Source organism: Lynx canadensis, chromosome C1 (genome assembly GCF_007474595.2).
Source record: "Lynx canadensis isolate LIC74 chromosome C1, mLynCan4.pri.v2, whole genome shotgun sequence".
In the NCBI taxonomy this organism is placed as follows: domain Eukaryota; kingdom Metazoa; phylum Chordata; class Mammalia; order Carnivora; family Felidae; genus Lynx; species Lynx canadensis.
The window spans coordinates 157,989,728-158,014,670 of NC_044310.1; the positions used below are offsets into that span (position 1 = coordinate 157,989,728).

At 38.1% G+C, this 24,943-nt stretch overlaps 1 protein-coding gene and 1 non-coding gene across 5 annotated transcripts; one reads left to right on the plus strand and one right to left on the minus strand.

Annotated features, from left to right (window-relative positions):
* Positions 1-451: 451 nt before the first annotated feature.
* Positions 452-24,677, plus strand: BBS5 (Bardet-Biedl syndrome 5). 4 transcript variants are annotated; one of them, XM_030325542.1, is made up of 12 exons: positions 454-755; positions 2,824-2,906; positions 6,356-6,421; positions 7,050-7,099; positions 7,231-7,358; positions 11,186-11,321; positions 13,987-14,082; positions 16,222-16,284; positions 19,018-19,152; positions 23,057-23,140; positions 24,084-24,107; positions 24,262-24,677. In XM_030325542.1, the coding sequence occupies exons 1-12, from the start codon at positions 697-699 to the stop codon at positions 24,361-24,363; spliced, it is 1,026 nt and encodes a 341-aa protein (XP_030181402.1). In that variant the 5' UTR covers positions 454-696; the 3' UTR covers positions 24,364-24,677. The 4 variants fall into 4 exon arrangements, with proteins under 4 accessions (XP_030181404.1, XP_030181405.1, XP_030181402.1 ...); XM_030325543.1 differs by lacking the exon at positions 454-755 and adding an exon at positions 773-1,204; XM_030325544.1 differs by lacking the exon at positions 16,222-16,284 and having other exon boundaries at positions 452-755.
* Positions 8,502-8,608, minus strand: LOC115522521. Its single transcript, XR_003971427.1, has one exon. It is a non-coding gene; the product is annotated as a U6 spliceosomal RNA (small nuclear RNA).
* Positions 24,678-24,943: the final 266 nt, after the last annotated feature.

The following is a 24,943-nucleotide window of genomic DNA, read 5'->3' on the forward strand; positions in this document are numbered from 1 at the left end:
AAAACCACTGAATTAAAGAATTGTCATAAGTTGAGGAAAGGAAGGCGTTTGAATCATTCAAAAAGTTTTTATTGAGTGCCTACTCTGTGCCAGACACTGTTCAAAGTGAACTAGATAGATCAGGTCTTGTCCTCTGGGTGCTCAGGATACAGTGACAGATCAGGGACCGCCTCAGTTGACGTTTGAGCTGAGACTTAAGTGACTTAAGGGAGCAGACCATGCAGAAATCTGGGGAAAGAGAGTTCCAGGCAGGGAAAGGGAGCCCTGCCTCCCTGGAAGGTAGGCATTAGGAGAGGGTAGCAAAAGATAGGACAGGTGGGCGGGACCTGATCCGGCGGGGCCAGGTAAAGAATTAAGAGTTTTAAGTCTAAATTTCTTGACTGTAGCAAAATGGGGGAAGGTGGTGGAATGGCTTAAGGATGTGTGTTTGGAGGCTAGGAAAGTAGTCAGAAGTCAAGCACACACTCCTGGGCCGGAGCCAGCTTGGTTTCTTTGAACCTCCCCCATCTCGCCTGGAGCCACAAATCCGCTTAGTGACGCGACAGGCCCGGGAAAGCGCGCACCCTACCTCAGGAAGCTTGGCTCTCGGCGCCCGCCGTAGACGTCGTGACACAGGCGACCCGTTGCCTTGGAACCAGTGAGACGCCACTCGGCCTCCGCTGCTGCCGAGAGTGCCAGCGTTGGGCCTCGGTCACCATGTCGGTGCTGGACGCGCTTTGGGAGGACCGGGATGTCCGCTTCGACGTCTCCTCGCAGTGAGTCGCTCCCGGGGCCTGTAGAGGGCGCCGCAGCGAGGTTTCAGTTGGAGCCTGCGCCCCAACAGCTCACGGGCCTCGCGAGAGCGGGAGGAGGTTTGCGCCTGTGGTCCGCTACCCGGGAGACCCCGGGTTGGCTCGGCCACTGCGGGAATGCATGTGAATTACAGTGGTTCAGTCCTGTGCGATCCGTGGCCGCGTCCTGACCCCGTCCTGACCCCGGGCACCTATCAGAAAGCTGAGCCCAAATACGTCCAGGACCATCCAGGGCTTGGGCGTCCGGTATACCCAAGTGAGCTTGGGGTGCCAGTTTCGTGTGATGGAAGAACGTTCGGCAGGGACTCAGGAGCCCAGGGATCTAAAACTAAGCCTGGAATATCGACACACATTGTGGGCCCTTAGACTTCACCGTTCTGAGCTTGAGCCTCTTCGTCTGTAAAACAAGGGAGGTGGGAATAAGCGTTTTCCAAAATTCCTAACCACGCAAACTTTATTTCCATGATAAGTTTCCATCTTATTGTTCATTTAAATCACCAATAGGAAGAAGGAGCTACCTTTTGGAACCTCTCAACAGAAACCTTGGGTTTTTTTAAATTCCATGCCTTAAAGAGAAAATAGTATCTGCCTACCCAAAGTCCCCGGGGAAAATGCCCATTGGGATATTAACTGTTGGAAAACAGTAAAGCTAAGGTTCTTGGGTTAATGATATGAATGAAGCTTCTTAGCCACTTCTTATGATTCCTTATCATGAACAAAACCTTGGATAGCCAATGAAATATTAACTTCTAATTCTAACATGGTCTTAGATCCTTTAAGAACTTGTGAGGGAAGGGAATTTATAAAATTATAAACGACAGTTACATATTGCTCACATCCTATGACTTTCTATTATTCTTGGAGGGTTCTTAATCCAAACAAAGGTCCATTTCATGAACATTTCCACTTTATTAAATATTTATCAAATACTTACTATGTGCTACTTACTGTGCTGATAGCTAGGGATAATGATACCCACACCCCCATTTTGGTGCAGGAGATACACATAAACAACTTTTTTTTTTTTTTTTAACATGGTAAATGCCATCCTGAATACAGAATAGTTCATTCTGCTTAGGGAAGACGTTAAAGAAGAAATAATATTTGAGTTCAGCCCTGAAGGTTGGGCAGGACCTTATCAGGTAGACAGAAAGAGAGTATTCCAGGAAAAAAAAAAAAAAAGAATAAAACATTAGGAGCAGAGTCTTGGAAGTACAAACGTCATTGGCTAGAAGGCAGAATTGGCAGGTAGAGGACGGAGGAACAATCAGAAAGATAGAGTAGCCAGACTATAAAATGTTTAGCTGAGGATTTGGGACTTCATTTTCTAGGCAGTAGGATGATGTGGAAGATAGCAGGGAAGATATATGATCATGTTTGCATTTTCAATAGGTAATTAAGCCAGCGCTATGGAGAATGTGTTAGGCTGTACCACATACTCTGCTAGGTTTTTGTTTTTGAACACTCTAGATGCATTCTGTCAGTTAGCAAACTTCACTCTATTTCCTTTTATTCCCTGTATCTAATTGTTTACCAAGTCCTAACGATGCTTTGCTTTAGCTTGTTCCTTCCATAACTGCCTGACCTCCTTTCCTCTACTCAGAAACCTCTGAAGGTTTTCCGTCATCCACAGGACAAGGCTCATATCTATCCGACTAGCATTCAAAAGTAGTGGCATGCATTTTTCACTACCTCTTAACATAGATCTTCTCCAGCCAGATCGATCTTCCCACATTCCCTCATCATTTTTTTATTTCTGGTCTTTAATCATGGACTCTCTCCCTCTCTTATTTCTCCAAATCCTACCTCTCATTCTGGTTCTGACTTCTTTGCATGTCCCTGGTCACTCCAGGCCCCACTAGTCTCCAGGTTCTAGAAGTTCTTAAGACCTTATTTTCAAATGCACGAGTATTTGGTACTGTATCATTTATACTGTTGGCTGTTTTATCTGCATATGTCTCTTCTGTCTCTAACTAGATTGTAAGTGGGTATAGTTGTAGCTATAAAATTAAAGCCTTGATATTTATCTTAGACAAATGAAAACAAGACCTGGAGAAGCCCTTATTGATTGTTTAGATTCAATTGAAGACACCAAAGGAAATAATGGGGATAGAGGTGAGTATATTTCCTAATTTTTTTTATATTTCTGGTTTGATTTACAAATGATAAGTCATATCAGCTGGAGAATAAGATGTGAGACAGCATTATGTGTAAATATAATTGTGAAAGTGAAAGAGTTAAATCTACATAAGACTTTTGTCACACTTAAAGAGAAGAAAGAATAGGTATGAAACCTGCAGCCCAGGGAATACAGGTTCTTCCTCAGAACTTTGGTCCTTCAATAAATCCCAGTTTTGAAATCAGCTTTCTCCAACATAACTATTAAAACTCCAGGATTCCTGTCTGTAAGGAGCATGGGATAGTTCTGACTTTTGAATCTGCCTCCCCACGAAAAGAATAAGTATGTCATAGCTTTGCTATCTGGAGCCATGCTTCCTTTTAAGAACTCCAAAAGTAACTCACAATGTCCCAAGACTGACACCTGGAGATGAACATATGGAGTACAAATTTAGGGCTGTATTGTGAAGTTTATTTGTAGGTTAAGCAATGAAGAATCATGTGAGATGTCTGAAGAGTAGCCAGAGTTGGACTCTAGAGTCCTTCCCACCCCAAACCAAATCCCAAAGGCTTGAACTTTGAAAAGTCCCAGGCTTCATATAGCCGTAATGGAGCCAAGTCCAGTGACCAGGTCTTATAAGCGTCACTACTGTTGTTTAAGAAAAAAAATAGGGGATGAGTAGGCAGCTTAGTATATCTGAAAAGGCTTTTTAGGGGAAAGGAGGTTTAAGAAGATGGGTCATAAACCTCTTATTCAAGAGAAGAGTAAGTGGGGGGGAAAGGAGCAGACCTCATTCAGGTAAGAAGGATCAGTAAATCCTAGAGAAGGAACAGTAACCCTTAGCAGAACAGATAAGGAGGAACAGTAAATCCTAGAGACTGAACAGTAACCCTTATTGGCAGAACATGCTCACTGCAGCCTTTCTTTTTTTTTTTTTTTTTTTTTTTTTTTTTGTAATTTTTAATGTTTATTTTTGAGAGACAGAGAGAGAGAGAGCATGAGCAGGGGAGGGGCAGGGAGAGGAAGACACAGAATCCGAAGCAGACTCCAGGCTCTGAGCTGTCAGTACAGAGCCCGACGCAGGGCTCGAACCCATGAGATCATGACCTGAGTCGAAGTCGGACGCTTAACCGACTGAGCCACCCAGGCTCCCCAACACTGCAGCCTTTCAAGTGGCCACTTGCTCTTTGGGTCTTTCTTCTGGTCTGCTCTGGAGTGGTATGTGAACAGCAAGTTTAATTGTGGGCCTTTCTTCCCTGTGAAGGGAACCTGTCATAACCAGCAGCCTATAGGTACATCCTGTCAGTGGCGAGGGCCCATCCTTGAAAGACTGCTTAGATCACATTTATGAAATGCTTCCTAGTGTCAGCCAGGCCCAAGTGAGAGTGAGGTATGAAGATTTCGCAGCAAATAAGAAGTCTTAGTTTGTGCCTTTGAGGGTGGAATAATAATCTCTAGATGGCTAGATCCTGACAAACCTGAATTAACTTAAGGAAGCCCTGAGAAGGTTTAGTTGTTCTCATACAGACTGGCAGGAACTCTTATGTGACAGTCCCTCCACCAGTCCAAACAAAGACTACGGGTAATAGACCATTTTTTAATTCATTGAGCACTCATTAAGTATAGAATCATATACTAGCACTTCAGAGTAGGGAGGGCAAAACACCTCTCTGCCAGAAGTCTCCATCATAGTGCCTGAAATCTTCCTATTAATAAAAATAACTGTATTTGTACACATCTCAGAAACAATTCCCCAGAAAATGGCATTTTACAGGAGTGTGCAGAGCTGCTGATTAATAAGAAGGTAGAAAAGAGAAGGGGATTCCTGTCTTCTAGCCATCTCCATCCCTTCCTTCCCAGCAGTTTGAAAATGACCAAATTAAGGCATTACAAAGTTCAGGAGACTCATGTTAAAACTATAAATACCCCAGGGTGCCTGGGTGGCTCAGTCGGTTAGGTGTCTGACTTCAGTTCAGGTCATGATCTCACAGCTTGTGAGTTCAAGCCCTGCATTAGGCTCTGTGCTGAGAGCTCAGGCCCTGGAGCCTGCTTTGGATTCTGTGTCTCCGATTCTCTCTGCCCCTCCCCAACTCGCGCTCTGTCTCTCTCTCAAAAATAAATAAACGTTAAAAAAAAAAAAAAAAAGGGGCGCCTGGGTGGCGCAGTCGGTTAAGCGTCCGACTTCAGCCAGGTCACGATCTCGCGGTCCGTGAGTTCGAGCCCCGCGTCGGGCTCTGGGCTGATGGCTCAGAGCCTGGAGCCTGTTTCCGATTCTGTGTCTCCCTCTCTCTCTGCCCCTCCCCCGTTCATGCTCTGTCTCTCTCTGTCCCAAAAATAAATAAATGTTGAAAAAAAAAAATTAAAAAAAAAAAAAAAACACACCAAACTATAAATACCCCAAAAGATTAGCACATTTAATCCATTTCAACTAAGTAGCCTGACGTGAAATTATCAGATTAGCTTTGCACACTGAAGCTGTATGAGAATGAAACAGCCATATTTCAATGTTTGGGAGATTAGGAAGAACAGGGACAGTTACATTTTGGTGTTTGGGAAGGGGTTTTCAAAGAGGAAAGAGCATGACCTGGCTATAGATTACTCATCAAGAGAATTCTGTGGTTATAATTTGTTGAAGAAATATTGGGGTGAAACAAAGTTAAGGGAGTTTTATTCAGGATATCTCAAAACTATCCTAATATGCTAATTGCATTCTAAATCTGTAAGACACATAGTTTACCATGCTCAGATTTACTTGACTTTTTTTCCCTCAGAGCATTTATGGAGATGACTATTTCATAAGACACACTTTGAGAAAGGAAGTTATCTAACTCTATATTTCAGTATAAGAATGTCAGTCTGAAGCTAGGAATGAAAAGCATAAAGCCTTAAGCAGAATTTAGCCTGGCCATAACTTCATATGAGCAAAAAAATTTTTGTTTATAGCAAAAAAAAAAAAAAAATGGGTATATAAGTGTGGCTTATATAAATGAGAACTGTTTAAGAGAGTACTCCTGTGGCAGGGATTAGTGTATATATGAAAGTCCTTTGAGAAGGGTGATTTCACTGAATGAGTTTGTAATTATGCCATCCCATACTCATTCTCACTTGTACATTTTTGACCTGCTGGGACCTCCCAGAGCAACTTCCACCAAGACCCAATTCTCTCTTTTAATCTGAGTTAAACCAAGCTGTTGGCATTGGATACCCTGTATCCCCTCTGTAACTATCAGATTTTGTTTCTCTGGGATTCCAAATCATGCACTGTATACTTTATATAGGATAGATACGAACAATAAACACATTCAGTTGCTAAATGTATGAAAATATCTGTGAGGATTACTGCTGATACTGAGCCAGAAGTTCTACGTCTACCTCTTTCTGTGCTGCAAAAATGGGTCCTTATATAAGGTAACCTATTTTTGTTTGTTTGTTTGTTTGCTTTTAGGGAGACTCTTAGTAACAAATTTAAGAATTATCTGGCACTCTTTGGCATTACCCAGAGTCAATCTTTGTGAGTATTTTTGTTAGATGACATTAAACAATAAAATACTTTGTCAAGTGAACTTGCACAGTGGCTTTTGATACCAGAAAAGCTGTACCATGAAATATGTGGAAAACTTAAATTGATAAAAACTTGAGCAGCCCTGTATAGACTGTATCATTATGCAAAAGAAATGTTTTTCAGTCTGTCCATTTTGTCTCTTGGACATGAGATTAGTGCTTTTACACTGAATGGTTTCGCTTTTGTTTTTGTTCTTTACTTACCTTTGACAACTTGCTATGACCTTTTTAAACTAATCCCAAAAAAGAGGGATCTAAATTCTAGTAAAAGTGCAACCTTCCATTGTGTTAAATTTCGTTTTACTTATTTTTTAAAACTATTTTAGATTATCCAGCAAGACTTTTTCTCTTGAGGTAGTGGTACTAAGCTGTTCAGGTTTTATAGGTCTTAGAGAAGCAAACTTCCTTTCTCCCATGCTGTGAACGTTGTTTGTGCAAAGAGGCAGAATTGATATTCTAGTTCTTTTAATTATTTAACAAATTTTTAAAAATGTTTTAAAGTATTTTATATATATTTAATTTTTTTTTTCTCTCGGTTGATTGTATCATGTTCTTGAAATTCTTTGCTTGAATTTTAGCTATCGGTTACAACTGCATATTGAACATTACAACAAGGACTGCTAACTCTGTAAGTCTGAACAATCTTATTGAAATGTATGTACTGAAGAAACATTAACTATTTTGAGGTTGGACTTTGTTTTCACTGTAAATGAGAGTTGCTCCTAAAGTCTGAACTTTTAAATAAATTTGTTCTTACAGAAATTACGAGGCCAAAGTGAAGCTCTTTATATACTAACAAAATGTAACAGTACTCGTTTTGAGTTTATATTTACAAATCTGGTTCCTGGAAGTCCTAGACTTTTTACTTCTGTGATTGCAGTACACAGGTATGGTAATACTTTATGGATTATTGAATAATTTTAAGGCAATTCTATGATATAGAGGTTTAGAGGATAAAGTTTATCTTCCTGCAAGCTCAAGAAATTACAATATCCTGAGGATATATAGAAGAACATACTGCATTATAATTTAATAAACACTTTTAAGTATTTATAAAATACATAAGACTACTGAAAATTCAAAAAAAAAAATTCTACTGAAGGGGCGGCTCAGTCAGTTAAGCATCCAACTTCAGCTCAGGTCATGATCTTCCAGCTCATGGGTTCAAGCCCTGCATCAGGCTCTGTGCTGACAGCTCAGAGCCTGGAGCCTGCTTTAGAGTCCTCGTCTCTCTCTGTCTCTGCCCTTCCCTGCTTGCTTTCTCTCTCTCTCTCAAAAATAAATAAAATATTAAAAAAAGAAATTCTACTGAAGATTCTATTAAATTAGCTACCAAGGAAGTGACAGTGAAATAGAGAGTTCATTCAATTTAGATAACCAAGTTGGATAATTCAGTTAATGAATTAAAAAGATTGTTTTTCTAGCAGTAGAAGGCATTCTGGGTGTTTTCCCTAAAGAGTTTTATTGTTGTTTTTCTTGTGTGTGTGTGGTTGTTTTGGTTTTATTATTTGCTAAATTCTTTTCACTATGTTAGCTCTTTTTAAAAAAATATTTTTTTTATGTTTATTTATTTTTGAGAGAGAGAGACAGAGAGACAGAGCACGAGCAGGGGAGGAGCAGAGAGAGAGGGAGACACAGGATCCAAAGCAGGCTCCAGGCTCCGAGCTGTCGGCACAGAGCCCAATGCAAGGCTCGAACCCACGAACCGTGAGATCATGACCTGAGCCAAAGTTGGATGCCTAACTGACTTAGCCACCCAGGCACCCTTCTTTTTTTTTTTTCTTTTTTTTAATTCTATAAAGAAATGCAAGTTTACACTTTCTCATTTCCGAGCTATGTAGAAACAACATATGTGCACATAGATTTTCAGGTGTCACTCAACTTCGTTCTCATGTCATAGATTGCTTTACTGGAATATTTTTCTAGTAAATTATCACAAGTTCATTATTCAGCGCCACATGTTGTGCTTTGACTCATATCATTTCCTCCACGTGAATCCGCAAAGAGTGGCAGTTTGCTAAGAAGCTGCAGAAAATCTGGAACGCTTCACGAATTTGCATGTCATCCTTGCACAGGGGCCGTGTTCATCTTCTCTGTATCATTCCAATTTTAGTGTATGTGCTGCCAAAGCGAGCACTGTAGCTCTTTATTTTTAACCAGACCTAAGTGCTATGATTTTTTTAAATCTTGGCTAAGATGACAGGCAAAATATACATATACACATATTTATACACACACACAGAAATATATATACTATTGTTTTAATTTGCATTTCCTTATTACTAGTGATGTTGAAATGTTTTTGGCTATTTAGTTTTCTATTATAAATTTCTTAATTATGCTCTCATCTGTTACATATGTTGCAAATTTATTTCTTAATTTCCTAGTATAGTATTTGATTTTGCATTTTGTTGATGATTTTTTTTTAAATATTTTTTTAACGTTTATTTATTTTTAAAAAAAAATTTTTTAACGTTTATTTATTTTTGAGAGAGAGAGACAGAGCATGAACGGGGGAGGGTCAGAGAGAGGGAGACATAGAATCTGAAACAGGCTCCAAGCTCTGAGCTGTCAGCACAGAGCCCGACGCGGGGCTTGAACTCACGGACCGCAAGATCATGACCTGAGCTGAAGTCGGCCGCTTAACCGCTTAACCGACTGAGCCACCCAGGCGCCCCTAACGTTTATTTATTTTTGAGGGGGGGGAGGGGCAGAGAAAAAGGGAGACAGAGAATCCAAAGCAGGCTCCACTCTGATAGCAGCAAGCCCGATATGGGCCTCGAACCCATGAACCATGAGATCACGACCTGAGCTGAAGTTGGACATTCAACCAACTGAGCCACCCAGGCTCCTCAATTTTTTAATCTACATAATGGTTTAGATTTTTTGAGATATAATTCATATAGCATAAAATCTACCATTTTAAAGTTTACAGTTTGATAGTTTTAGTATTTCACAAGATTGTACAACCACCATCATTACCCAGTTCAGAATATTTCTGTTACCCCAGAAAGAAACCCTTATAGCACTGTAGTCCGTATGTCACTCCCCATTCCTTCCTTCTCATAGCCCCTGTTTTACCACTGTAAAAACCACTGTTTTACTTCTGTCTCTATGGATTTGCCTATTTGAGACATTTAATATAAATGGACTGATACAATATAGTGCCCTTTTATATCTGACATATTTAACTTCTATAATGTTTTCAGCATTCATCCATGTTGTAGCATGTATCAGGACTTCACTCCTTATAACTAAATAGTATTACATTGTACGGATATATTTTGTTTACTCACAAATCATAGACATTTGGGTCTTTTCTACTTTTTAGCTATTTTAAATATTTTTCAAATTCTGTTGGACATATATGCCCAATTCCCAGTTCTGTTGGACATATACCTAAACCTTAGCTCTTTATTTCACTTTACTTAGAGACGTAATACGAAAAGGAGTTTGAAGGAAGCATAGAAACTGCTTTTCTTCAATATTAAAAAAATAAGAGTTCCCCCACAAATAACTCACAGCATAGTTTCCATTTTTTCCACTGGTTAAACATGGATGATTATAGCACTAAAGGAAATTAAGATTTATAGGCAAATGCTCAAATCCTCCTCTTTCACAATTTTTTAAATGTTTATTTTTGAGAGAGCAAGGGTGAGCAGGGGAGGGGCAGAGAGAGAGGGGGCAGAGGATCCAAAATGGACTCTGCGCTGACAGCAGAGTTTGAGCATATTTGTGGGGCACTCACTCACAAACCATGAGATTGTGACCTGAGCCAAAGTTGGATGCTCATCCAACTGAGCCACCCAGGCACCCCTCCCCTTTCACGACTTATATGTTAGATTAATTAAAGTAAAAACCATAAGTTTGACAATGAGTATTATGATTTATGTCAATAACTTCTAAAGTTACTCAGGCTAAGAAAACCCTTTAGTTTTATTAAATGAGTAAATTAGCCTATAATTTTGTGGAGTAAAATTAGAAGTAACAATCAAATGAGATCCAAATAGGTATAATGAAACTAATCAAAACTAATAATAAATACAGAATTATTTACAGAATAATTATATTACAGAAATACAGAAGAAAATTATTTATTATTTATCAGTAGGAAAGCATGGAGAAAAAAACAAAGGGATTTTATATATATATAAAACACACACACTCGCACACAGATACACACTGTCCTGTGGTCCCTTTTGGAGTTGGTACACATTCATTCCAATTTTCTGTATGGAGGTGGATGTGATCATAATGTTCTCAGGTTGCAATGAGAAAAGTAATTGGACTCCTGTTTATGTCCAAAGAATAATGGTGCCTTTGACTAAAACAGAGAAATGGAATGAAGCATTTTGTTTGATAGGGAAAAGAATTTCCATGTCTATTATAGGTAAGCATTGTTTTTCAGCTTAGAGGGAAAATCTGTTTCCTTTCATTTGTGCTGTATGATATGTGCTGTCTTAAAAATTAGACATCTAAAAATAAACCTGTTTATTTTTAAAATAAAGAAACATTTATAAATGCTATACCAAAATGATAAAGACTAAAAGACTGATCCCCAAAACTTACTGAAAAGCAAATTTTTAAATTTATTATAATAATTACTTGAGTGATGTACATAAAGTATTAACTATATATTTTGGTAGGTAGGTAAAATAACTTAGGAAAACCACATTTTCAGGGTGGGTTAGTCTTTGTTTGTTCTTTTTTATAGAGCATATGAAACTTCTAAAATGTATCGTGATTTTAAACTGAGAAGTGCACTAATTCAAAACAAGCAACTAAGATTATTACCACAAGAACATGTATATGATAAAATCAATGGAGTATGGAATTTATCCAGTGATCAGGTATTGTGCAAAAAGCTAATGAACCTTTTGGGTCAGTGCTTTGTAATTACTTTTCCATTTATCATTGAGTTTGTATGTTCATTTAACTCTTAAAATAAGCATTACATCTGATAAGTTAGCATTAGCTCTCAATATAAAATAATATTCCGATTTTCATATTTTCATGGTTTTGTGCTCTTTTTAGTTTAGCAGCATTTGTTCTATGTAGAATTTACAGTTGGAGTAGACCTTGGAGATTATCTAGTTCAGTCTCCATTCACTTATAAATTAAAAACTCAGGCCCCCAAAATTAAATGACCTCACACATCTAGTTCGTCTGAGAGCTATCTTCTTCCCCCTGTGCTGTACTACCCTCCAATTCTTGATAACTTATGCTGATGGAGGAGAGCCATGGGTGGACAGTCATGGAAGCCTTTTCATTTGGTCTTTATGGAATTAAACATATAACTCATTTGGTGATTCCTACATCTATTATTGTAACTTCTCATTTGCTCCTGAAGTTAAGACCAGTTGAAACATACAAGCAACAAATAGTTGGAATAAGTAACAAACCAATTTCTAGAGAAAAATTTGTGTCTTACTAAGAATAGTTTCCAGCCTTTGTGTGTGTTATAACCTAGATTAGACTGATAACCACTGGATTAAAGCTATAGCATTTGAAGGAAAAGCTTTTTGCTAAACACTGAATCATAAATTTAAATTACAATTAATTTCTAGTTTTAAACTCTGATAATGGCTCTATAGTATATAGACAGCTTTCCATCTGAATAACTACTCATCAGGAATCAGCAAACTTTTTACTCTGAAGGGCCAGATGGTAAATATTTTAGGCTTTGCAGGACATACTGTTTCTGTCATAACTTCTCAGACTTGCCATTGTACTAGGAAACCAGCCATAGGCAACTTGTAAACAAGTGAGCATGGCTGTGTTTCAATAAAACTTTATTATGGACACTGAAATTTGAATTTCATACAGTATCCATGTGTCATGAATTATTGTTTTGACTTTTTTCCAGCCATTTAAAAATGTAAAAATTATTCTTGGCTTCTAGGTCATACAAAATGAAGCAGCAAGACAGATTTGTCCCACAGACTGTAGTTTACAAACCCCTGCTTTAGGTAATAGCTTAGATGTCACTTTCTGAAACCTTCCTTTTGTGTTGCCTATGCAGTCTGTACTTAATTGCCACCTCAAATTATTCCTGCTCTAAAATACAGAGCTTGTCTATACCCTCACATTAGATTGTAGGCTTTATAAAGTAGGGGTGGAATTACTCTGTTCAGTTAGATCCTTACCATCTAGCACCACACCTGGCATTTTAAATTAATTAATTAAGATGTTCAGGATTATCAGAAATATTTTATTGAAAATATGGATGTTATTGTAACCTAACTTATGTTTATTGAAAAATAATAAAATAAAATAAAATATGCCCTCCTATTCTTTTAAAAAAATCCTTAGGAATTTTGCAAGTTGTTCTGTTCTTCTAAAATGAGAGGAAAGAATGACATAAATAATTACTCCTTCTAAACTCAGACTTAGTATTGTTTAATGGGATGTGCACCAGGAATAAGGAGGCTGAAATTTTTTGTATACCAATTTCTTGCAAAATGAGAGTGGATGAGGGAAATATATATACTTATATATATGTTTATTAACAATGATAACTGAGAAATAAGTGGTCTTTTTTTTTAATTAATTTATTTATTTTGAGAGAGACAGAGACAGTGTGTGTGGGAGGAGGGGCAGAGAGAGAGGGATAGAGAGAATCCCAAGCAGGCTCTGTGATGCCAGAGCAGATCCTGATGCAGAGCTTGAACCCATGAAGTGGTGAGATCACGACCTGAGCCGAAACCAAGAGTCAGACACTTGACCGAATGAGCCACCCAGGTGTCCCAATAAGTGGCCTTTTCTGATGTTTCAAACCTGCTTATCCCAGAAGAGGGCTTTTTAGATTTTGGATTTGTGAGTTAATGTTTTATGCCCAACCTCAAAGTATAAAATAAATTCCTCTGGCAGTATATGGTGGAGAGAAGGTAAAGGTAAAGGTGGATAATGATATAGATAAATGGTAGAGGCAGCTAATTTTGGTGCCATGCTATTAGGTATTAAAGATTTTTTTAGCTATCGTCCTGAAGTAATTTTGTTGAAGGGCCATGTAATTGGAAAACAGCTTGATTTATAGTTAGCATTGAAGAGCTATAAAATAACTCTTATGGACTAATGGGGGTTATCACATGTGTTTTGTCTCTCTTACCACAGTTCCCTTGTCTTAACTTACTCCAGGTTTTGAACAACAGTCCTAATAAGATGTAACACTTGTAGAATGCTTACTATGTGCTATACGTTGTGATAAGGACTTTATAGGGGTTATTTAATCAAATCTCCATTTTACATTTGATACAATGCACCAAGAACAAATCTGCCCGTGCTCGGGCAACTGGTAGGTGCTGATGGCATAATGATTAGAGCCTAACTCCAGAATCCAGGCTTTCAGTCATCTAGTTGTACTTCGATTCAGTGAATAATGAAGTCGTTAATACTCCATGATACTCAATTCTGGTATTCTCTGCTACTGTGATAATCAGAATTACTCTGGTGTTTAGAAAATAAAGAGTAAGTATTCAAAGAAATGATCATTGATGTATCTCTCATCTTTCACAGGGAAATTTAGGAACCTTTTTTATTACCAATGTGAGAATTGTGTGGCATGCAAATATGAATGACAGTTTTAACGTCAGCATACCATATCTGCAAATTGTAAGTGCATGCATTTTGTGACCTTGTTTTAATGTCTGTTCAGTAGTTAATGGAACTTTCAGGATTAGATGAATTCTATCTCTCTCTTCCCCCCCCCCCCCAACTTTATTTATTTTGAGAGAAAGAGAGAGTGCACAGAGGAGAGGCAGAGAGAGAGGGAAAGAGAGAGAATCCCAAGCAGGCTCCACACTATCAGTGCAGAGCCTGACGTGGGGCTCGAACCGTGAGATCATGACCTGAGCTGAAACCAAGAGTCAAGGGCTTTAACCAACTGAGCCGCCCAGGTGCCCCTCTATCTCCCTCTCTTTAAGTGGCAACAGTGTAGCTAAGAGCAGACTTTTAAAATGTTGAGAATTTACAATTTCCGCATAGAAAAGACGCAACAGTACTTACATTCAAGGGAAACCCCAGCATTATCAACTTGCTATTAAGAGAGAAATATGCAGGATTTTCAAATTTTTAGTAGTTACCATACAGATTAAGATGTGTCTTTCTTTCTTTCTTTTTTTTTTTTTTAAGACGTGTCTTTCTTAGGTTCCAGTCAGAGTGTTAGCTACTAAAGTTCTCCATAACCTTTTCATGAGGTAGATGTATAGTGTTTCTTTGCAAGTCTTAAGCATACTGCTTCACACACTTTGTTTTGGCTCTCTTCACACTTTCTGCTTTTAAAGGCAGAATGAAGTCTTTAATTCTGTGCATGAACTGTTTTCACTGTTTACAGAAACAGCATTAATACAGCTAGATTCATACTACAGGTTTGGTGAAAGGAATCAAGATGGTTTTTAGTGATAACGATTTTAGCTTACGTTCAATTAAAGCTGTTAAAATCCAGAATAACAACTAACTACATCTGAGACCAGTCGTTTTGAGAGTAAAGGCGGTTCTTTTTATATCTTCTGCTAAGTATGTGATTCAGTGAAACAGATAGTAAATTCCAATAAACTGAAGAATTTCATTTACATAAGGAAAGTACATATAGGACTCTAGTGCAAATTAGATGGAACGTAAAAATAGTTAATGAAAATCCTGTGTGATTTCTCTATGGTAATCACCCTTATTGTGGGATAGAAGAAGTCTTAAGACTAGGCAGTTTCATTAACAACTATTTATTGAATAGACACAATGTATGTGATGTCTGGAAAATGTCATTTTTTAAGACTTCTGAGTTTACAAGGATGGTTCTTTGTAAACTGTTCCCAAGCCTATCTTTTGCCAAATCGTTTGATTTCTGAGTTACTTAAAAATATCTGATTGTTAATGTGACAAATATTTAGCACCCACTCTGTGCTAGGTGCTAGAGAGATAGTCATGAACACCATGAAGCAGCACACAGTTCCTGCCTTCAAAGAGTTGTCAGTCTGGTGGAGAAAACCAACACATTAAACAGAAAATCGTAAAAACTGATAGGAAGAAAATGATTTCTGGCCATCTAAAGATGTATAAGAATTTAATAACCATGGCTGGGAAGATATGACAGAATCTGCATAGGTATTTGATAAACTGGTGTTTGTATTGTTGATGGCTGTTTTATATGCGTTTATGTATGTTCTAGCTTGCCTGACCTAATCTGTATTATACTAAAAAATTACTGAGTAGTAAACAACCTTGTGCTTTTTGTTCTTCAAATACGATAGTTTTTGTTATTTAAGAATACAGTTACCAAAAATGGCCTTTGGAATGAATTCAGCCTGGTCCAAACAACTTGCAATCTGATATCATCACACTCTGTCACTAGGACAGTCATATCCATGTGACTTTTAAAAACTAACCCAGCCTTAAAAACCACAAAAGATGCTGGCTCTCCAGTACTAAAAGGTTGCTGGCCTTTGGTTTCAAATACTCAGAAAAGTTGTGGACTCCCTGATTGGGGGGATGGGTGGGGATATTTGAATCAGATAATTTTGTGCACATTTCAGAGATTTCCTCTTTTGATTACCTAACAAGTTTGCTGCCTGTTTCTAGTATGAACAGTTTCATTTTACTTGATCTCAGTGGGAGTGTGATGCAGGAAAGAGGGAGAATTCTGTTCTTTAGATTATGAAAAGTGGTTACTGTGTAGAAGTTGAAAAACTTGTGTTAAAGAATCACTACTATCAGATAGTAAAAACGTGCATTTTTTTTTTTTCATTTTACATCTAGCGTTCAATAAAGATTAGAGATTCAAAATTTGGTTTAGCTCTTGTCATAGAAAGCTCTCAGCAGGTAAGATATTTTCTATTTGTATTAATCTTTAATAGATTTTTTAAACTATATGACTGTCTATATTTTTAGTTTTATTTCTCTAGTAACCAGTTTACATCCAAGAAGAATATTAGCTATAACATGAAGTTATATGAAAAGTTTAAAATCATGCAGTAATTGTCCACATAGGAAGAACCTTGCTTATGTTTGTTTCTTTGTTGGGCAGACATAACCATTATCATCATTATGATTATCATTTTTTAATGTTTATTTATTTATTTTGAGAGAGAGTGTGTGTGGGAGGGGCAGAGAGAGAGGGAGAGAGAGCCCCAAGCAGGCTCTGAGCTGTCAGCATTGAGCCCAACACAGAGCTCCATCTCGCAAACCGTGAGATCATGACCTGAGCCAAAATCAAGAGTTGGACCCTCAACTGACTGAGCCACCCAGGTGCCCCATGATTATCATTCTTAATGACGGAGTTAAGTCACTGTACTTTTCATGTATTACCTCAATCTCTACCCTATGATACAGTTACTATTTTTTCCCCATTTTACACTCAAGGAATCCGAGGCTTAGAGAAGTTAGGAACCTTGCCCATAGTCTCACAACTAGTAAGTGGTGGGGATAGATTTTGATTCAGGTCTGACTGATTCACAAGAGTGTCCTTGGAAAACACAGATATATACAAATAGACACACACATGCACCCTGAGATTATACGGTATCTAATTATAATTGCTGTGTCCCATTAGGCCCGTTCTTTGCAGAAATACATTTAAATAAAACATTTACTTGTAAAATCACTGCTCTTCTAAATTCGAAGTTTGAATATGAATGTCTACTCACTCCTTCCCCTTGGCCTGCAGATTAGTAGCTTCCATTTACTGAGTGCTTGCTATGTTCCAGGAACTGTATCAAATGTCATGTGTACATTATTTTATTTAATACAATTAGATAACTGTTTTATGGTTAGAAAGCTGAGGCTTAGGGGCGCCTGGGTGGCTCAGTCAGTTGGGCGTCTGACTTCGCTCGGGTCATGATCTCGCGGTCCGTGAGTTCGAGCCCCGCGTCGGGCCCTGTGCTGACAGCTCCGAGCCTGTAGCCTGTTTCGGATTCTGTGTCTCCCTCTCTCTGCCCCTCCCCCGTTCATGCTCTGTCTCTCTCTCTGTCTCAAAAATCAATAAACGTTAAAAAAAAAAAAATTTGGGGCGCCTGGGTGGCGCAGTCGGTTAAGCGTCCGACTTCAGCCAGGTCACGATCTCACGGTCCGGGAGTTCGAGCCCCGCGTCAGGCTCTGGGCTGATGGCTCAGAGCCTGGAGCCTGTTTCCGATTCTGTGTCTCCCTCTCTCTCTGCTCCTCCCCCGTTCATGCTCTGTCTCTCTCTGTCCCAAAAATAAATAAACGTTGAAAAAAAAAAATTAAAAAAAAAAAATAAAAATAAAAAAATAAAAATAAAAAAAAAAAATTTTTTTTAAAAAAAAAGAAAGCTGAGGCTTAAAAGATTAAGGAAAATGTTTCCCAGCATCAGATAGTAAATTTGTTGTAAAACACAGAATTTGAACCCAAAAGTATATGCTCTCACCTTTTACAGTATGCTACTTAATTGTTTTTTAAGATTTTTTTTTTTTAAACGTTTATTTATTTTTGGAACAGAGAGAGACAGAGCATGAACGGGGGAGGGGCAGAGAGAGAGAGCGAGACACAGAATCGGAAACAGGCTCCAGGCTCTGAGCCATCAGCCCAGAGCCCGACACGGGGCTCGAACTCACGGACCGTGAGATCGTGACCTGGCTGAAGTCGGACGCTTAACCGACTGCGCCACCCAGGCGCCCCTAAGATTTTTTTTAAAGTAATCCCTACACCCCATTTGGGGCTTGAACCAACCCCAAGATCAAGAGTCACATGCTCCTCTGACTGAGCCAGACAGTCACCACCCTTCGCCCCCCACCACTACTTAATTCTTTAACACTCTTCAACAACAATCTGTCGTGATCAGGTTCCTTTCCTAATTCTTCAAGGAGAGAGCCTCAGCTAGGCCATTCCCTTTCTTCTTTTAATACGGTTTATTGTTTTTCAAGGTCTAGCTCAAGAAAAGCTTAGTTCCCTTGGCCATCATAATATACAGCGTATTTTTTTTTAATCTTAAAATATCATCTTTGATATTTATAGATGAAATGATGTGATATCTGGCTATGCTTCAGAATAATCCTGAGGGGTGAGAGGAGGAGATTTGGGGGAGAGGGAGGTTAAATATGGAACAGAGTTGGCCACACATTGCTACTTGTCAAAACTAGAGATGGCTACATACGTGCTTATTGTACTCTTTCTTCTATTTTTGTATGTGCTTTCAATTTTTCATTACAAAAATTTTAAATTTTTTTTTTTAACGTTTTATTTATTTTTGAGACAAGGAGAGACAGAGCATGAACAGGGGAGGGTCAGAGAGAGGGTGACACAGAATCTGAAACAGGCTCCAGGCTCTGAGCTGTCAGCACAAAGCCCGACGCAGGGCTCGAACTCACGGACCATGAGATCGTGACCTGAGCCGAAGTCGGCCACTTAACCGACTGAGCCACCCAGGCGCCCCTCATTACAAAAATTTTAAATGAAAAAATCAGCTTACCTATGGTGCTCTGAAATAAGACTAGAGTTATAGTTTATCATATACTGTGATTACCATTCCCAGGCTTGTTTTTTCTTTTTTGTTTTTTCTTTTCTTTTCTTTTCTTTTTTTTTTTTTTTTTTTTTGTACAGAGTGGAGGATATGTTCTTGGCTTTAAAATAGATCCTGTGGAAAAACTACAAGAATCAGTTAAGGAAATCAATTCACTTCACAAAGTCTATTCTGCCAGTCCTATATTTGGAGTGGATTATGAGATGGAAGAAAAGGTAATTAGTTCAGTATGTAAAATACAGAGTATGCTGAATTGCTTTTACACATCTATAAAATTCAGACATAAATACATGTGTACAATTTAATTTTGAACTTTGTTTAAAACGATGAATGTACAGACTGCTCAGTGAGCCTGACCCCCCTCAGCCATCACAAATTTGCAGCTATCCACCTGTCTGTCCACTGGCTGCTCCATCGTCATTCCTGCCCTTCTAGGTGAGAGGTTTATTCAAAGAAGCGTCCATGTGCAAGGCTTCTATGATGTGGAAAGACTTCAGTCTCTCACGCTGTTTGGTTTTTATTCCACTTCTACCTCCCCTTAGCATTTGGGCAAACCTTACGGGCCTTACAGATACAATGCTTTTCTCACAGAGCCCCACCATATAGCAACTCCAGGAGTCTACTCCATCAATAGGGCCAGGTCCGTTCCCTATTCATCAGTGCCTCTGACATACCAGTTAGGAAGTATTTTGAGTATCCTGTCCAAATGTCTGCTCTTTGCTTTCTGTATGATTTCTGGCTTTTGCCCCCAAACCCACCCTGCTCTCCAGGTACAGGAACTCTCCTTTGGCTTTATTCTTCAGCCTCTCCAACTAGGACCCTTGTCATCTGGTCTGTCACTGGTGTCCTCACCAGCCACTACATCGGAGATGTCCTCACTGTCTGCTCTGTCAGTGGGACCCTTGCCAGAGGTTCTGTCTCTGGTGCCCTCACTGACTAGTCTTCTCACAGGTGCCCTTGCTATCTGTTATTTTGCTCAGGCCCTCACCGTACACTGTTACTGGTGCCCTTGCCACCCACTGTCAGTAGTGTCCCTGCTGGCACTCAGCATGTTGGGCCATATCACAAAGCATATACATTACCTGTCTCTTCTGCTCTTGGACTACAGTGCGTGAGCAGAGAAGATCAAGTAGGGCCGGACAGCTAAGTTCAAATCCACACCCTCCGACTTCAGCCAGGCCTTTGTTGCCTGGTAGCACTCCTTGCACGCAGTTTTTTCTCTCCCTGTAGTACTCTGTATATAGCCCCCTCCCTTCCAGCTGAAACTTCTCTGTGGGTTGCTGACTGCATTATACATACGTTCATGTATTTCATCTCCTTAACCATCATTTTCTGTTTTCCTCCCACTCTGCCCTTCCTTCGGCATTCTCCCTTTCACTCGGCCTTCTCCGTACATTGCTCAGCAATGTCAGCCGTCCTCCAGTTCCGTCCACGTCCACTGCTGTACACGACTCCCACATCTTTTGTTCCGACCTCGACACGTTCTCTCATCTTGCCAAGCCTCCAAATATTTATGAAGATATTCACATAAATGAGTGTTCCAAATAACATAAATTGAATTTCTCATTTAAAAGTTTATCTGAGTAATTTAAGTAAATAAATAATTTTCCAAGTCTCTAAGCTACCCTGGGACTTGATTGAATACCTCAAACTTGGCATACCTAAAATGCTATCATTTTTCTCAAAAGCACCATCCTACTGATGGACCTATTTGTTTATTTTTAGCATTAGTCAAAGTCAGCCGTGCTCAAAAGCTGAGATTTCTTTTTTTGTTTTTCTGATTGTCTTATTTCATGCATTCAGTCAATCATACAGCCTCCTCCCTTTTCCTATCCCTTTCTTTACACTCACACCACAATTACTGTTATGACTTTTCCTTCCAGAATAATGTTGTGGAACAAGCATGTTCCTTAGAACCTGGCAAACCTGACTTTAATCCCCATCTCACCATTTATTTGTGATTCTAGGCAAATTTGAAGTACAATTTTCTCATTATAAAATGAAGATAATCTCTCTCACAAAGTTATTGATCATGTCCATGAAATGCCTAGCATATGAGAGGCACTCAGTATGTTAATTCTCCTACAAATTCTCTGCTTTTCATTTCTTCTCTTTTCTTCTTTTTTGATCTGCAGTGCATAATAATAGCCAGCCATAATGACTCACTCTTATCATCTTGTGTTAAGCCCCTACTCAAAAGCCACCTCTTCAGGGAGGTCTTCCATGACTACCATCTAAAACAGCAGCCTCCGTCACTTTTTTGTCTCTTATCCTTGCTTGCTGGCTTGCTTGCTTCTTTTATTTTTGGTACCACTCATCAGTCTTCATTGTAAATAATCTCCATGCAGTCAGGGATTTTCATCTATTTTCTTTAACCACTGTATCTCCAGCAATCAGAACTAACACATAATAGGCTCTTAGTGAATATTCATAGATGCTGAATGGCTGCATTGAACACCTACTGTTCCAATTCACTGCTCTAAGAACTTTATATGCATCATTTCATTTAATCCTCCCAACAGTACTCTGAAGTATAGTATTATTATCCTTATCTCACAGTTAAGGAGATTGAGGCTTAGCTAGGTTAAGTTACTTATACACAGTTACACAACTGTGAATGTGGTTGAAACATTCAGGCTGTCCTCAAAGAATCAGGTCGCTCTTGTCAAGTAATACACTTCTACCCTACACACCCCTCCCACCAATTACCTATAGTATAGATAAAGTCTAAATTCTTTGGGCTGGTATTAAAGAATTTCAGTAGACACCAGTCTACATTTCCTACCTTATCTGCACAGCCACAGTATCTGGTTGTACAGCCTGTGCACTGCCCAACTATAAGAACCTGGTAAGTGTAGTGTGAATGATGCTCCTTTGAGGTTGCTCAATACAGTAGCCCTGCTAGCTTCTTCTGTCTCATGGGACTCTTATATTCTGACCATACTGGATTATTCATCATTCTTCAGCCACATCCTGTGGTTTCTCACCTTTGCTGATGCTGGTCCCCTCTGCCAGGAATACCCTTTCCCCTAACCCTACCTATATGGAAGCCGTCTTCATCCCAAAAGGCCTACCTTATATGCCACTTTTTTCTTCATGAAAATTTCTGGGATTCACAAGCCAGAAGTCGTGCTGTCTATATACATTTTTATTATAATAGATAAATTGCATTTGTTACAGCTACTTTTCATTGGTTAAACCATATGATATTAATCTTTGACCATTTTTGACTAGTAAAAATGGCAATATCATATGTTTCAACCTAGTATTTAATTATTTGTAATTGTGTTTTATCTGTTGCTCCCTTCCCACGAGATTACAGACCTTTTGTAAGGACAGGAGCTTTTTACCCTTGGTAGTACTAGCATAGTGCCTAACACACCAAAGATACTAAAACATTTGAAAAATGAATATCAGTACCATATTTTATTTCGCTTTACCATTAGAATAGTCCGTGCAAATCATAGTTCTTTTACTTTTCACAAATTCTGTTTAATGACCATTTCAGTTTTAAGGAAAATTGAAAATTTGCTGTTATCCGAACTTAGTTTTTTTTAAACCATGTGAAAGAAAATCAGATAAAGTCCAATGAGAGGTTTTTTCTTTAAGGATATCTCTAAGTATCATATTAAGTATGTGTAAATTTGCCATTTTAATATTTTTGATGATATTGACTTCATATTTAAAACCTTGATGTTTAACTGATTACTCAAGGTAATTTTAATAGAATATAAATTATCATGTACCTGGGTGGCTCAGTTGGTTAAGCCTCTGACTCTTGATTTCGGCTAAGGTCATGATCTCACAGCACATGAGTTTGAGCCATGCTTCAGGCTGCTGGCAGTGCAGAGCTGCTTAGGATTTTCTGTCTTCCTCTTTCTTTGCCCCTCCCCTGCTCTCTCTCCTCTCTCTCTCTCTCTCTGTCTCTCTCTCACACACACACACACACAAGTAAATAAACAGAATATAAACTATGCAGTGATTTTTCTAAGATTTGAGTAGTTTGCAACTGTTTTATCCTTTTACAAGTATTTACAATTCTCACAGCACATTTTACTAAAATTATTTGTTGAATTACTATTACCTCTTTGATGCATTTTAACAACTGCTGATTTTTAGCCACAGCCCCTTGAAGCTCTGACCGTTGAACAGATTCAAGATGATGTAGAAATAGACTCTGATGATCACACGGACGCTTTTGTGGTGAGCATGATGAAGACGAGCTACTGAAAATCTTATGATTTTTAAAATCTGAGTCATGTTTAATTAAGTAATGGCTTAAGTATGTAAAACACCATAGAACGTGAGACTTTTTGAGAGTTATCTTACATATGAATTGGAAAGCAATTTTTTCTTTAAGTTAGGAACTTGTTCTTTGAAATTACCTTTAAGTTACCAAACTGGGAAATAGTTTGAGAACACAATTATTCGGAGGATTTCAGATCTGCAAAAGATTTTTCATACCTAAGAATAATAGAACATGCTAGTTAATTAAATTAATTTAAAAATCTATACTTTTCATAATTAGTCTTTATGAGATGGACTTCCCTTTGATTTATTGGCGTATTACCTTAAAAAGGATATTTGAACAATGAACTTTTCTGTTGCAAATTTGTATTATTTAGCTTTCATAGCCAGAATAATAATAATGCTTTCTATATATGGTGGTGTATAAATCTGACTAGCATACCTCTCTGGGAACAAGTATTTTTAAACAAGTGTGAAATTCATGTAAAATATTTAATTATAAACTACTACTACCTCAAATGTATGCATTTGCTGATACATTGAAGCACTGATTGCTTTGTTTTGTTTTGCCAGCATCTTCTTCTAAACCAAAAGTAGGGATAAAATTTTATAGCTTTTAAGTCATTCTTTTTATCTCCTTTCAGGTTAGCAATGCTAATTATGTACTAATTACAAAGCACATTTTTTGGAGCTTAAAGCTTGTAGTCACTACTAATGATTGGCAAGTTAAATCTGCTGCTAGCATAGTAAAGATAGATGACAAGAGCATTAGACAGAATGAAACAGAATGTGAAATATATGTAGTTACACAGTTGTTTTATAAATGAATTACCTATTTCTTAGTCCACTCACCTATTACATGTTGAGTATGTGAAATATTATTTTCTTTGTCTTATAGGCTTATTTTGCTGATGGCAATAAGGTAAGGACATTTTACCTATAGTATATGAAAAAAAACTTTCTGTATTCTGACATTTAGTATTCACAAAACTTATGTGAATCCTATTTTTTGTTTTTTTTTCCTCTTCCTTGCCCACCTTCTTCATTCCCATCTCATCCTCTTATCTCACAAAAAGCAACAAGATCGTGAACCTGTATTTTCAGAAGAACTGGGGCTTGCAATAGAGAAATTGAAGGATGGATTCACCCTACAGGGACTTTGGGAAGTGATGAGTTGATCTTGAGTTGAGCTGGATTTCTATTTAAAGATATCTCAAGATTAAAGATACTAGTCACCTGCTATAAGGCATGGAATAGTTTTTACATTTACAGAAAAAGCTTTTAAGAAAGAGGGGTTTTTTTAATGATTAAGGAAAAACTCATTTATCTAAGATTTTATTGCCTCTCTTCTAAAAATTATATTTAAAATTGTAATCATCACATATCTGGTTTGTAAATATGTTTATTTTGTATCTAATGCTTGTAAATTATTAGTCTGCAGATATTAAAAGACTGTATCTTGTTGGGTTAATAAAGAACTTATGCAGCACCATTTAATGTTTTGAAAGCATTATTTAAAAGAATAAGATTATTCTTATGGAGTTATCAAAATACTGCTTTTTTAATTTTAAAATCTGGTAAATGAATTATCAAAAAGCTCCAAATGTAAACCAACTCTAATATAAATTATGACCCTTAAACTTGTCATGTTTAGGTGACCATTTCTGTAAAACCTAAAAATTATAGCTAACTCTGAAGTATATCAACCCCTGTGTAATGTTTTGGGCACTATTTTATAAGTAATTTCAATATAGATTT

Bases quoted from the DNA above. Each gene is read 5' to 3' on its own strand.
- BBS5 (XM_030325542.1), top strand. From the start codon at position 697: ATGTCGGTGCTGGACGCGCTTTGGGAGGACCGGGATGTCCGCTTCGAC. The intron at 7,359-11,185 runs GTATGGTAATAC...TCTTTTTTATAG, and splicing joins TCTGTGATTGCAGTACACAG to AGCATATGAAACTTCTAAAA. The intron at 14,083-16,221 runs GTAAGTGCATGC...TTTTACATCTAG, and splicing joins GCATACCATATCTGCAAATT to CGTTCAATAAAGATTAGAGA.